General features: G+C 38.2%; 1 protein-coding gene across 1 annotated transcript in view; it reads left to right on the top strand.

The window, feature by feature from the left end:
- The window catches only part of LOC110114910 (protein PAF1 homolog), a 38,898-nt gene extending 29,248 nt beyond the window's left edge, over positions 1 to 9,650 (top strand). The window contains exons 8-12 of the mRNA XM_020847954.2: positions 4,557 to 4,643; positions 4,852 to 4,920; positions 5,054 to 5,125; positions 5,198 to 5,362; positions 9,091 to 9,650. Of these exons, the coding sequence (XP_020703613.1) occupies positions 4,557 to 4,643; positions 4,852 to 4,920; positions 5,054 to 5,125; positions 5,198 to 5,362; positions 9,091 to 9,201 (504 nt within the window). The 3' untranslated portion in view covers positions 9,202 to 9,650. The remainder of the gene's footprint in view (positions 1 to 4,556; positions 4,644 to 4,851; positions 4,921 to 5,053; positions 5,126 to 5,197; positions 5,363 to 9,090) is intronic.
- Positions 9,651 to 14,000: the final 4,350 nt, after the last annotated feature.

Genomic DNA, 14,000 nt, shown 5'->3' with positions numbered 1-14,000 from the left:
CTCTTAGAAGTTTCATGCCATGGTTGTCTAAGTTTTGCCTCATTCATAACGCAATGCTTATACCAGATTCAGTCCTACATTATAGTATCATCACATAGCTCATCAGGATATGTCATAATCATTGATAAGGGTTGGACTTGCTCTAATATAATAGTTATCAAACAACCTCAATAACACTTGGGTTAGTCCAATTTACAATTGTGGAAAACCAAGAACTTCTCTTGGTCTCTTAATAGAGGCTCAACTCATCAATACTTCTATTTCTTCCTATGGGGAACCTATCCTACGTGACATGATATTTTATTGCCTTTATTATCATTACTTTCATAAAATATTTAAAATATATAGAACATTATCATGAACCCACATTAACATGCATCTTATAATGATCAAAATATCACGACCTATAAGTACTCTATTTGTAAAGAATATATGAAGTAAAACTGCTCCAAGGCATAAGCATGACAATATGTGACAAATTTTTGGTTATTTGATTTGTATGATAGATCATGAGACTCATATTATATGAAGATAGCATTAAATGGCTTTAAGCAGGTAAACATTTGCAATATAATGGACTACCTAGCAACTATAACTAAACGTGCTCAATTTGAAGAAATGTCAATTAGCAATACATATACAGGTGCAATAGCATATTGTAGGGAGGTAACAAGCAATAGACTTACAAATACTTTGCTTCTTATACTTGAGCTCGAGTATTTCACACCAAATGGTAGTTCAACTTTAGTACATGTTTCCTTAGACTGATCATCCCAAGATCTCATCTCTTATTCACAATATAAACTGCATAAAATTTCTTGACTTATCAACTCAAAATATGAATAAAATATGACATGAAAATAGTCTCTTACCTCAAATATGAATAAATTCACATTTCTCTCACAAAAATAGTTTCTAGCTCAATTCCTCTACTTCCCCTAGGACGAGTTCTCACGCTATTGCTAATGGGATGAGGGGAATGAAGCGTGTAGTAATATTAATATTGATATATCACCAAAAATTACCTTGATCGAACACTAATCTCGAGGCATATTTGAATTGAAAACTACCAAAATTTAGGACCATTCAAACTTATTTCATCAAACTTATAGTTGAACTAAACATATTGTCAAGGCAAACCCAATGACCAAAAAAGGTTCAATCCAAGCCCAAATGAGCTCAAATTAAGGGCCTGAAGCATGCTTATAGTCTAATTGAACGGTTCGACGAGACAAATCCTAACAACCTAAGATCGCTTAATTCAGAAATCATTATGGCACATAAATGCTGAATGAATATTTTATAATCAAGGAAATCAACGCGGACCATCCAATAGAGTATTTCGGATTTTCTCCATATATATAGGCTCTAAAAATATATAAATAGGCTCTTGCTCTCTATATGACGAAGGGGAGGAACTTGGAGCCGGAGCGTTAACTCTCTCTTGAGATTCAAGAGAGCTCTGAGGTTCTAAGGATCTCGGAGCACCACTGTCGGGCCACCACTTGACCATTGCCCGGCCATGGTCCTTTGACTACAGTTGCCCATTGACTACAGTCCTTGGACCACCGTTGCCTGACTACAGTCCTTTTAACCTCAGTCGCCCATCTACTACGGTCCTTGGACCATTGTTTCCATACTACAGTCATTTGATCACCACCGTCCAGTGATTGCTCTTGAACTAGTGTCGCCTGACTACAGTCCTCCAACCACCATCACTTGACTTCGATCCTCTGACTACCGTCGCTTGACTACGGTCCTCTGGCCACCATCGTCATTCTACGATCCTTTCGACCCTCATTACCTGTTGACTACAGTCCTCAGACCACAATTGTCTGGCTAATGTCATTCCTACATGCGGTGCCCATCGAGTACGATCCTCCAACCTCTATCGCCCACCAATTATAGTCCTCCAACCTTCATTTCCCACCGACTATAGTCCTTCAATCTCCATCGTCCTTCAACTACAATCCTTAGACAACAATCGCCTGACTATGGTATTTGAACCACCATCACCCGACCATGGTCCATCGAACCTCGCCTGTTGACTATGGTCCTCTAACAACCATCTCCCATCTAAGATCCTTTCGACCTTCTTCGCCCGCCAATTATGGTCCCCTCAGCCTCCGTCGCCTATCAACTAGAGTCCTTGGACCACCGTCTCTAGACTACAATCCTTCAATCTCTGTCTTCTAACTATGGTCCCTCTGACCTTTATTGCTCACCTACTACGGTCCTTTGACCTTCGTAACCCGCCGATTATAGTCCTTCGACCTCCATCGCCCGCCAATTATGGTCTTCGAACCATCATCTCCCTACCACGGTTATTCGTCCACCTCTGTCGCCAGCTAACTATGATCCTCAAACAACTGTCACCCACCAACTATGATGGTCCTTTGACCACCGTCCCCTACGATAGTCCTTTTGACCTTCGTTGCCGGTCGACTACGGTACTTTGATCTTCACCACCCGCCGACTATAGTCCTTTGACTAATAATCTTTCAACTATTATCACTTAGCTACTCCAACACCTACTGACTTTATCACTTACCATTGTTAATAATGCCAACACACGCCATCACTTATTGGATTGATGCATGCCATTGACATCAATTCTAATTCCCTACTTCAGCACTAGTATTTATGTTGGATTCCTCCAAAAGAGCTCTCCCTACTTCAGCATTATAATATGTACTTTATCAATGCCTTCCCGTGATATAGGGTTCTGATGTGGACATCGGCACGAAAATCTGGTGCATCTATCACAGGAGGCATCGTAAATCGACGGCTCTGATTTAAGTTGTCATTTATGAATTATTTTCTTCATTTTAGTTTCTATTTTATGCTATTTCCTATTTTACCCCTAGGTTAATTTATTTGAGTGTTGTGGCCTAAGGGGCAATTTTGTAAATTTTTTTATTTTCTCATGTTGTGGCCTATAAATAGGGCCTTAAGCTATTGTAATAGGATGGTTGATTGATATGAAAAATTATTTTCCACACTTTTGTTCTTCTTGTGAGAGAGCGTTAGTGAGATTCCTATGAGAGGAATCGAAGTTGTCACCAGCCGCAGTATGGGTCCGGGCTCGTGATTTGAGTCCCTTGGAGAAGGGCAACGCATCACCCGTCAGCCTTCGGATGAGTCCAAGGCTCGCGGTTTTATTTTCTCTTTTTCGTTTTTATCTTCGATCTTCTTTCTTTCGTTTTTTTATCTTTTCTTTAATTGTTTTTCCATCGTCTTCATCCTCCACCCTTGCCGCCGGATCTCACCCCATCTGACCCCCATCCGCCCACTCTAAGCTCCCGGCCAATTCCCTCACCCGCCGGCCACCTTCCCCATCCACCCGTGAATCCTTCTTAAAACTCCTCTTGCCGCTGGAAAGGAATTTGGAAACTAATTTTCAAATCCCGTAACTCTCACCTTTGGCTTTAATTTAGGAAATCTTTCCTAACATTAAAGCCTCTCTTTCCTGTAGATTCAAGGATTCAAGGATTGGATTTTTCCCACCGTGCACATAAGCTCCCGTCCACAGACTAAAACATCCTCTCATAATTCTTTCTTCCCAGCACATAAAGTTAGAATGCCTTACTGAATTCTGAGATCAAATATGAAAATTTCAGATTTCCTGAAGTGTATTTTTTCATATTTTTGGAGAGGAGATCCTCTCCTTAGCAAAGCCGTCCTACCCGTTCTCGTCCTACATCAATTTCACTTGCAACCAATATAAATATCAGTGAAATCATTTTAACTGGGTTAGACCCCATGGTTTTTCTCTTTCTAGGATTTTCCATGTAAACAAATTGATTTCTCTTACAATTATTGCACTGCTTTATCTTGTTTGTGTGTGTATTGGATTTTAGTGCAAAGCTAGGACGTTAAATTCCATATATCTCTATGGCCACAAATTTTCCAACACGCAATAAATATAATATAACTTCATACAAAGTTTTAATCTCAACTATTCACTTTTACATGGGCTGCTGTATGTTTTCCTTGGTGGAAAAGGGAAAAACGATTGAACAGTACATTATTAGTAGAACGGTAATGCTCTATTAAACTTTGTTCATTTAATTTAATTAATTGATTACTTTATATATATATGGAATTTAATATATATGATCAGAAAAAAATATTGAATTTAATAAAAGTCTTTTAATCATTTTAATATTGGGTGGAAATGAGGAGATTAAAATTTTAAGTCCATTTTGATCTTTTGTTTGTAATTTAACTGTTTATTAAATTACTTGTTGGAATTCTTTGTGGCATAAACTACTTTTGCTATGTCCCATATAATATGGAGATTTAGTTCTATCTTTAGGCGTGAATTTTTAATGCGGCCTTTTATTTTGATGGCCCCTCTTGTGTATCTCGCTAATCTTTTTGTTTCTTTTTAGGCTATCTGATTAAGCTTTTTATGTTTTTAGTTTGATTACCATCTAGTAATGAATGCAATGTACCAAATCTCGTGGATATTCTAGTGCATTTTAAATGCAGGGTTTTTTTATCCTTGGCTGCAATAACCGCATAGTGTATCTCATTAATATACTTGTTTACAGGCCATAATGAAGAGCTTTGTGGTTAGCAGCTCCGATCCTACAAAGCTTGAGAAATTTTTGGCATACATGGCTCCTGCTCCTGATGAGGTAGTGAGCTGCAACTGTTCTGCGTAACATTCTAGATTTTCAGTGCTATCCGCTTCATCGGAAACATTTGTCTTAATTTCTTAGTAGGAGGGCTTTTTGTGCTCCTTAACTTTCTTTTGCTTTAGATTACAACCTATGATTTGTAATTAAATAGCAAGATATTCTATTTTTGTTTTCTCTGATGACTTTATTGTATTTATTGTAACAGCTATCGAAGGACATTTACGATGAAAATGAAGATATATCATATTGTTGGGTTAGGGAGTATCACTGGGATGTATGTATTTTATGTACAATTTGTAATTCATTTACTGTCACTTTTTGAAATGTTTTCCCATGCTGCATGCTTTTTAACTGTTCTGTAATCTTATTATAGTTTTACCTAGATTGCACATGATCCTGTGTTGCAGGTCAGAGGTGATGATGTTGATGACCCTTCAACATTCCTTGTTAATTTTGATGATGATGTTGCCCGATATCTGGTAATGTTTGGACCATTTCTTTGCTGCTTGGATCATTGATGCCTTTTAATTTAGAAGAACTTTGTTCGGCAGCCTTTACCAACAAAGCTTCTATTAAAGAAAAAGAAGGCTAAAGAGGGAAGGTCTAGCGATGAGGTTGAGCATTATCCTGTGCCTTCGAGAATAACTGTGAGAAAAAGGGCATCTGTTGCTGTTACAGAAGTGATGGTGGAATCTGGACAAACTTCTCTAAATCATGTATGTAACATTAACTTTCTGAACTTCAATATTGTTGCATGAAAGAATCCATATAATGTGCCTGTGACACTGCTAGGTTGCTTCCATTTCTGGTTTGACTCCGTTTTTCTTCCATTTTTGTGTTCTGGTAAAATATTACATGTCCTGGTAACCGATTGAGTGCATTTTTATTTTATGGTAAGCTTGGAGATTCTTTTATCTATAAGACTTGCATCAAGGTGATTTTATGATGTTTTTGCTCACAGTGATCTCTTAGAGAGAGAAGCTTTTCCTTTTACAACAAATCGATGAAGTTGTTTGATTATTAAGAAATTGAATAGTATTGTTAGGGTGCATAGTTCTATTTAGATTTCTTATAATCTTGGATTAATCTGCTAATTAGAATTATGAAACTTTATGGAGATGTAGATCAAGGACTGCATTTAGTATTTGGCCCTTTTTTGTGGAAATTTGAGGGCGGGGCCCAATTAAATAAAAAAAGGGCACAAATAATTCAAGCAAGTGCGTGCAGTTCAAGAACACAAAAGGTAAGCCTAAGAAAAAAAATCACAGGAAGATGACAAATCACGAATATTGAAGCACAGAAGATGATGGACAGAGTTCTAGTCCAAATCACATGAAGATGATGAGTGATGAATATTGAAGCAAATTGAGATAGACTAATAATGGGAGCACCACAAAAAAGTTACTTCATAGACCCAGAGCAATGACGTTTGAACCAACACCAATCCAGTACACCCAAACAGTACAACCTAGTGTGGAGTACTTGACGCACATGGTATCTTAGGAGGGGTGGCCAGTGGCCACTGATTAAGCCAAGATTGAGGTAATGCTGAAAAGGTCACTACTTAGAAATCTGATAGAGCTGATGGGTTTCCTAGGGTTGATTGGATGCTATAGGAGGTTTGTGAGGGGATATAACGCTATAGCATATCTATTGACAGAGCAGCTGAAGAATGATAACTTTTTGTGAGGAAAGTCAGCTACCCAAGCCTTTGAGAGACTGAAGAAGGCTATGACCATGGTACCGGTCTTGGCCCTATGAGATTTTAGTCATATTTTTGTGGTAGAGATTGATGCATCACAATATGGGTTGAGGGTAGTGCTTATGCAGAATTACTGGCCCATTAGAAGGGCAGCCTTACTTGTTGTGTTCACATTTCATCGTCAGGGTAGACCATGGGAGTTTGAAATACTTGTTAGAGGAGAGCATGGTAATCGAGGAGCATTAGAAGTGACTTTCAAAGTTGTTGGGATATGATTTTGAGATCTAGTATACGCTAGGGCTAGAGAACAAAGTGGTTGATGCCGTCCAAATGCGTGGGGGAGCTCTAGGTGTTAGCCATTTCGGTACCACTGATGTTGGATTGGGGGGCTATTAAGGAGGAGAATGTGCAGGACGAGGAGCTAAAAGAAATTAAGACAGATCCGCTGAGGGATGAGAGTAGATTCCCTGGTTAGTCCCTAACTTGGGAGAGTCTGTTGTACCAGGGGAGATTTGTGTTGCCACAGATATCAGTTCATATTCCTCACTTTCTGTAGGAGTTTCATAGGAGCGCGGTTGAGTGTCATTCAGGGGTTCATAAGATGTATAGGAGGTTGACGACATAGTTGTATTAGAAGATGATGTATAAGGATGTGGAAGAGATGGTAGGTTGATGTGAGGTATGGCCAGGTGAACAAATATATGGCCATGTCTTCAAGAGGATTATTGTAACTCCTAGCTTTTCCATATAGAGTGTGGAGGATGTCACCATGGATTTTATGGATGGATTGCCCAAATACAAGGGGTTTATAGTGATTTTGGTGGTGGTGGACTGATTGAGCAAATATGCTCATTTCATTCCCCTATGATATCCTTACACGACAGTGACAGTGATAGCGACATTCATTAGAGAGGTGATCAAATTGCATGGGATACCGAAGTTTATAGTGTTTGATCGAGATAAGGGGTTCCTCAATCATTTTTGGAGGGAGTTGTTCAAGTTGCAGGGGACAATACTGAAGAGGAGCATCACTTACTACCCCTAGATGGATAGTCAAACATGAGTCTTGAGACGTACCTGCGATGTTTTTCTTCATAAACATCTTGGTTGTGGGCCAAGTGGCTGGCATGGGTCGAATACTAGTACAACACTTCCTATAATTTAGCTTCCCATATGACCCTTTCAAAGTGTTGTATGGAAAGGACCCATTTCACTTGGTACACTTTGGGCTACGTAGCATACCAGTCTCGTTAGTAGAATAGTATTTAGAGGAGAGGGATGTAGTATTGGATGAATTAAAAAGACACTTGTTGAGGGTTCAACATATCATGAAAAAGTAAGCAGATGGGTGTAGGAAGGACATCCAGTTTAAGATAGAAGATAGGGTATACTTGAAGTTTTGTCTCTATAGACAAAGGATGGTAGCTAACAGAAGGAATGAGAAGATGATCCCGAGGTACTTTGGCCCTTAGGAGATATTGGAGATGATTGGAGCAGTGACTTATCTATTAATGTTACAATCGACCGTTACCATATATCCAATGTTCCATGTGTCATAGTTGAGGAGAGCTTTTGGTGACCATGCATTCATTTCAGAGCTACCCATGACACTGGCAGAGGATTTGGAGGTGGTGTTGGAAACATTGGAGCTGAAAGGAGTATGACAATAAGAGGGAGGGATCAAGGAAGTATTGATAAAATGGAAGAACATACCCGAGTATGATGCCACTTAGGAGTCGTATGAGAGGATGAAACAACAATTTTCATCTTTCTATCGTGAGGACAATGTTGGTCTTTAGGAGGGGGATATTGTTAGACTAGTCATTCCTGGACCGGACATAGAAGGGATCGGCCAGGGTGTGTGAGGCGGAACCATTCCACAGGGTTGAAATCCCGCCCCCTTTGGGGTGGGGCCTAGGGAGTTTTTTCAAATGGGGGATGGGCCGGCTAGGAAGGAAAATTCAAGGGCAAGGCTGTTTTGGGAATTTACTTGATTTTTTATGCTTTAAATAAGTTGTTTATGTTATGGTTAAGTTTTTTATGTGATGTTTTACTGATTTTGGATTGTTCTTAGTTTGAGTGGGCTTTAGCTGATAGCTAGGGATTTGGGAGAGCCGGATTTTCCTCTCCAATTGAAGTTCCAATTGCATTTTGTCTTTCTTTCATATTTATTTCAATAAAAATTTGATTCAGTACTAAAAATCTATTTCAGCCAAACATGTCCTTCAGGGAGGGTTTTAAGATCAGCACTTTCAAGGATAATAGATGCAGTAGAGGTGGGAGGATGCGGGCATGGGTATAGAGGAAAGGTGATAGGAGTGATGTGGAGAGTGAAAGATGTGCACTTCGTGGATGAATTGACATGATTGGAGGGAAGAATTTTCTGACGGTATTATAATCTATAAGTCACTGAAATTTGGTTTGAAATAGGCATTTTCAGTCCCTTTTCTGTTTGAAACATTTTCCTAAATCCAACAGAAGAAGCCTTATCCGACTATTACCTCCAGTATCCTTGTACGTAACTCCTTCCTGCTTGCATTTCTTGGTTCTTGGTATCATATTCAGAACATTGTAATTCTCTCTCTCTCTCTCTCTCTCTCTCTCTCTCTCTCTCTTTCTTTTCTGTAAACTTTAGGTTGGATAAATTGGATAAATAGAATATACACACTTTTTCATGCATGAAACATAATGGTTGTATTTTAAGGATGCATTCAAATTCCAATTAAATTTTAAAATTTACAGGACAGGGTGGATATTCAATACTCGAAGAAGGCAAGGTCTTTTAGAGAAGATGATTCTGATGATAGGCCTGAACGTACAGAGCATTTTAGCGGGGATGACATTTCTGAATAATTTGAGCATCGTGTGCTATGCTATCAAAGTCTGGAGTGCTATTTTAGCCATATATATATATTAATATATTTATATATATATGGTCTTCATCTTAACGCTATGCCAGTGTAGACTTGGGTTGAAATGGGCATCCAATGGCATCACAAGGCAGAGGTGACATGTTCTCAATACTGATGTCCAGTTTTATGTCCTGGAAGGAATGGAAGCGTAGAAAAATCAAATTGTTGCTCATTCATCTTTTTACTCAACGGTTTACCATCCTAATTTGATTTTTCTTTGTTTCACATTTATGGCATGTTCATTAAATTTTATTTATGTCCAAAATGTAAGCTTGAATTTCTCTGAAGAGACGCTCAGATGGTTTGAATTGCATTGGTTGACCTGGAGATTCTTTATAGTTCAGAGATTTCTAAATAATATGCAAATAGTTCACAGAATTAGTTTTTTAAGTTTACGGTATGTTTATTGGTTTAAATTTTGAAAATAGAAGTATAATGAAAGTGAATGAAAGTTTTCTATGAGCTTTACTTAACGTTGTCTTTGACATTCTTAGCTTGATTAATGACTAGATCATATATTTATCGTACCCCATTTCTCTGGTAAGTGACTTAAAAACAAACTTATAAGTTGAATGTTTATTATTCTTCCTTAGAAGTGAAGTTCTTTTATGCGTTTATGGTTGCTTTGCATGCTCCTCTCTTCAAGCCTTCCAAGTTATAATTTCATATTCGCATAATGAGTTTCATTAGCATCTAAAATTTTCTTGAATTGAAAGAATCTCTACCATAGAGTTTTGTTTTATGATTATGATCTTTTTTGCTGGGTACTTTGATTTTTGAAATTTGTAGAAAACTGCTATCTTAGCTTCAACAAACTTATTAAAGCTGCTGTAACAATATGATAATTCCATTGCACAGTATAATGGGTCATTAACATGCGATATGGTTGGAAGACATGTCACTCTAAATGTAGCAGATGTAGTAAAAACGATTCTGCAGCTCAGTACATTTTAAGAACAAATGGATTTCAATGAATTGATCTCTCTTTCCATGTTGAATCTTTGTTTGATAGATCAATATAAGATATTTTAAATCATCATTTTTAATGGAATAAAAAAGAACCATCTTCTAATGCCCTCTTTTGTACTCATAGGAGCCATAATACTGGATAGAAACATGCTTTCCAAGAAAGAATTCATGTTCTATGATGGTCAGCTGGAAGTTAAAACTAATTTTAATTTTAGTTTGATTTGGAAGTATCTTGCCAATGTGTTAATGGACCTAATCTCAATTGCTTTTCCGTTCTTAGAATTTAAATACGGCTGTAAGATAAATGAATATGTTACCGCTGCTTGGATCAGCTTTCTTGTAATGTAGAAAGGTACAAACTGGTGGAAGGAGCATTTATTTATAATAAACTCTGCTAGTTGAAAGTATTATAGTAAGGAGCATCTGTGAAGTTTTCTTATGTTTTATTGTGATGATGAACCAAGCTGTTGTCAGGGACGCCAGATATTGTTTTTCTCTATTATGAAGAATAAATCAGCGGTACTCAATTCCAATTGCAGGTTCCATGGCTGCCTGGTATTTAGCTTAGTGTATCAAGTGGGATTGCGTCAATATTCTTTGACTCCATGTTGAAATATGAACTCCATTATGTTTTCTTTGTGTCTTTCCATGCACTGATTTATATTTGAAAAATGAATTTAATCATATTTTGGAGATCTTCTGGACATTTAGAGACTTTATAACTTTTATTTACGAGTTTTAATGACAAGTGCATATTTACTGCTGGAATACTCTGTAAAATTGCTTGCTGAATGTGAACTTTGGGTGCTGACATCCTCACCAATTACATGGTTGCTTGATTTAGTGTATATATATATATTATAATACCTAGCGGTTTGCAATTCTTATCGTATTAAATCTTAGCCTTTCATCTTCTAATTTATTTTTGATAATTTCAATCATAGTTATAGAATATCCAACATTGCAGATGTGATGTGAGCTATTTGGCTATTATATTATTATTGATTAATGAATGAATATTTGTAACTTATAATTTCCTAGCTTCTGAAATTCCACTGGCCTTCTTGGCTCCTAAGATCAGAAGTTAGTTGGCTTTATTGAATGGAATCTAATGAAACTGGACTTTATCCAATTGCTTTTCAATTCAAAAATCAAATGTAATGGGATTTTTAATTTGTGATAATTTTAGTTTAATTCCCGGCCGTTCAAACTCCATTCATTTGGAGTTGTTTTTCTTGAGCTTTTATTGGGAAAGTAGCTTGCTGAAAAGCCCAATTTGTTTCTCTGAACATATCTCCTGCATAGCGAAAATTTCATCAACTATTTTTAAGCACTTTTTATGATAATTAGCTAACAAAAAAAAAGAAAAAAGAACTCGTTTCTTCGCCACCACCTCTATATTTCCCAAATAATCTTTTAACTAAGTTAGTCTTGTTCCAATCTTTGCATCAACAGGTAATTGTTAATCATCTCCACTCTTCTTTCTTCACATGTCGTTCTTCAAATGTAGAGAGGGTCATTCAAAACAATAACAAGCACTATAGTTGGAGAAAATGAAAAGATATTATAAGCAAAATCGTGATTTACTACAAGGAAAAATAATTATTTTGAATAATAAAATCTGTCTGAAAATGATTTTCTTCGGCAATTCTTGCATAAATTAAGCTATTATCAAAAGCTTGTAGGAAACATCTATTGATGGAACAATTTTTGTGACTTGCAATATATGATGGACGAACACATGCATAATGAAGCAACTGTGAGAAGGAGCGCTCTGCCATGGTTTCTTGTGAATCTTAGCTGCCTTGGTTCCTCAGCATTCTCACATGCATAGGGGCCTCTCCCCTTAGCTCTTCCTCTCTTCCTCCTATTTCATATGTTTTCATTTGATATGGCTTCATATTCATTGGTTGATTTCTCTCATCCCAAGCTCTCAAGCTAAGAACCCCCTCTTCTTCATCCCCTTCTGCTCCACTTCCCTAAACTGGAACGGATTGCTCATTTGACTGTTCTTGGTAAAATATTTTACTCTTTCTTAAATACCTTCTCAAGATAAGGTAGTTCAGTTTTCTGATGATGAAATCACGAACGGGAATGGATCTAAAGAATGGGGGGCTTTCCCTTGTGCGTTATGAAATTGGAAAATAGCCCTATTACGAGGCTCTCTTAGCTTATATGAAAAAACATTGCATGCTGAAAGATACGTTAACCTTACTCTCCTTGGAACTTGATTTTTTTTTCTTGGCATGCCATTTATTTTGCAGAAATGGTCTCCAATGTTTAAATCTAGACGTGAGGAGTTTACTTTGATTCCCTTGTGGATAAAAATACATGATCTACCTTTATCATGTTGGACACCCATGGACATTTCTAAAATTGCTAGTGTAATAGGTACACCACTAGCAATGAAAACTCGGTTAACCTTTGCTAGGGTGTGCGTTAGGTTTAGAATTACACTATTTTGCCAGATGAAATTTCTGTCCATTGGAGAAAAAAAAAAAAGTCATTTAGTTCAATAAGACTGGAAGCCGACCCCTTGTTCGAGTTGTGGTTCATTGGTTCATCCACCAAATCTCTACCATATTCAACCTATCCAAGAGACCGTGGCATCTAAACCTAAGGGTAGAAGCTTAAGTCACAAACCACGTAATAGCCACCCAAATCATTATTCTAAAACCTCCACTTCCCTCCACCTCACTACAGCAAAAGCCTCAAGCTTCTGTTTTTGTTATTCCTACTGACATTTTGGTGACTTCTATTGTTAGATCCTCAACCCTGTCTACTTCATATATACAGGCTTCTAAGGCTTAGCTTGTCTCAGATAAACCTCATAATCCTAATCTTAACACACCTTAGGATGACACACATCTTCCACGGATCCCTTCCCCCACCTCTATGGAAATTGGAGGTGTGGCTACTAGTAACAAATTTTCCATTCTTCAATTGAAAACAACTCAAAGCACTAAGAATTCTATTGATATTAATAGTGCTTCCATTACTACACATTCAAATAGTTGTTACTCAACCACAAAAACCAACTCGTTCCAAAAATGTAAAAAAGACAACACCCTTAAACAATAAAACTCAATGATGTTCCCCAATATTGCATCTTGGTAGGGGTTTCAATATTTGACACGACCTGAAAACATGACTCGAACTTGACCCAAAAATTTAAGGTTATGATCAACCTGTTTAGCAAACGGATAGGGCTCGGGTTCTCGGATTCCCAAACGGGTCGAGTTCGGGTTGACCCAGAAACCCAAAAATGACCTGGATCGACCCGAAAATCAGAAATCTCGATTTGATTCCCGCCCGCACTCGCGACTTGCTAGTCATGTTCGCGCTCACAACATCTCATCGGGTGACTGCATCTGCGTGAGTTGCGTGATGACGTCGAGTGCCGCTGCTTGCCGTGGCACCCGTGTTGTGTCCCTGCCGCTACTGACCTGAGTGCGTTGCGCTCTCGTGCCCGCTAAGCTGATGACAATGTCTTGTCGCCTGTATACTGCCCTGACCATGGTCTTCGACTCGCCTTCATCGGTGTCGTCACCACCATCTCAGCGAGTCGCTGACGCCTCACCCTGCCTGCGCCCTCACGCTCACGCTGCACCCTCACCCCGCATGCGCCTCACCCAGTGAGTCGCATGTTCACGAATCGGGTCGGGTTAACCCGACAACTTGTGCGGTTCAGGTCCGAGTTGAAATACCTGACCAGTTTACAAAAATGGATCAGGTTTGAGTTGGGTCAACCTGTGTCGGGTCAATTCCAGG

The sequence above is a fragment of the Dendrobium catenatum genome, unplaced genomic scaffold (genome assembly GCF_001605985.2).
Source record: "Dendrobium catenatum unplaced genomic scaffold, ASM160598v2 fragScaff_scaffold_133, whole genome shotgun sequence".
NCBI classification, from domain to species: domain Eukaryota; kingdom Viridiplantae; phylum Streptophyta; class Magnoliopsida; order Asparagales; family Orchidaceae; genus Dendrobium; species Dendrobium catenatum.
Note: the sequence above shows the minus strand (reverse complement) of the source record. Positions and strands in the feature narration are given on the sequence as shown.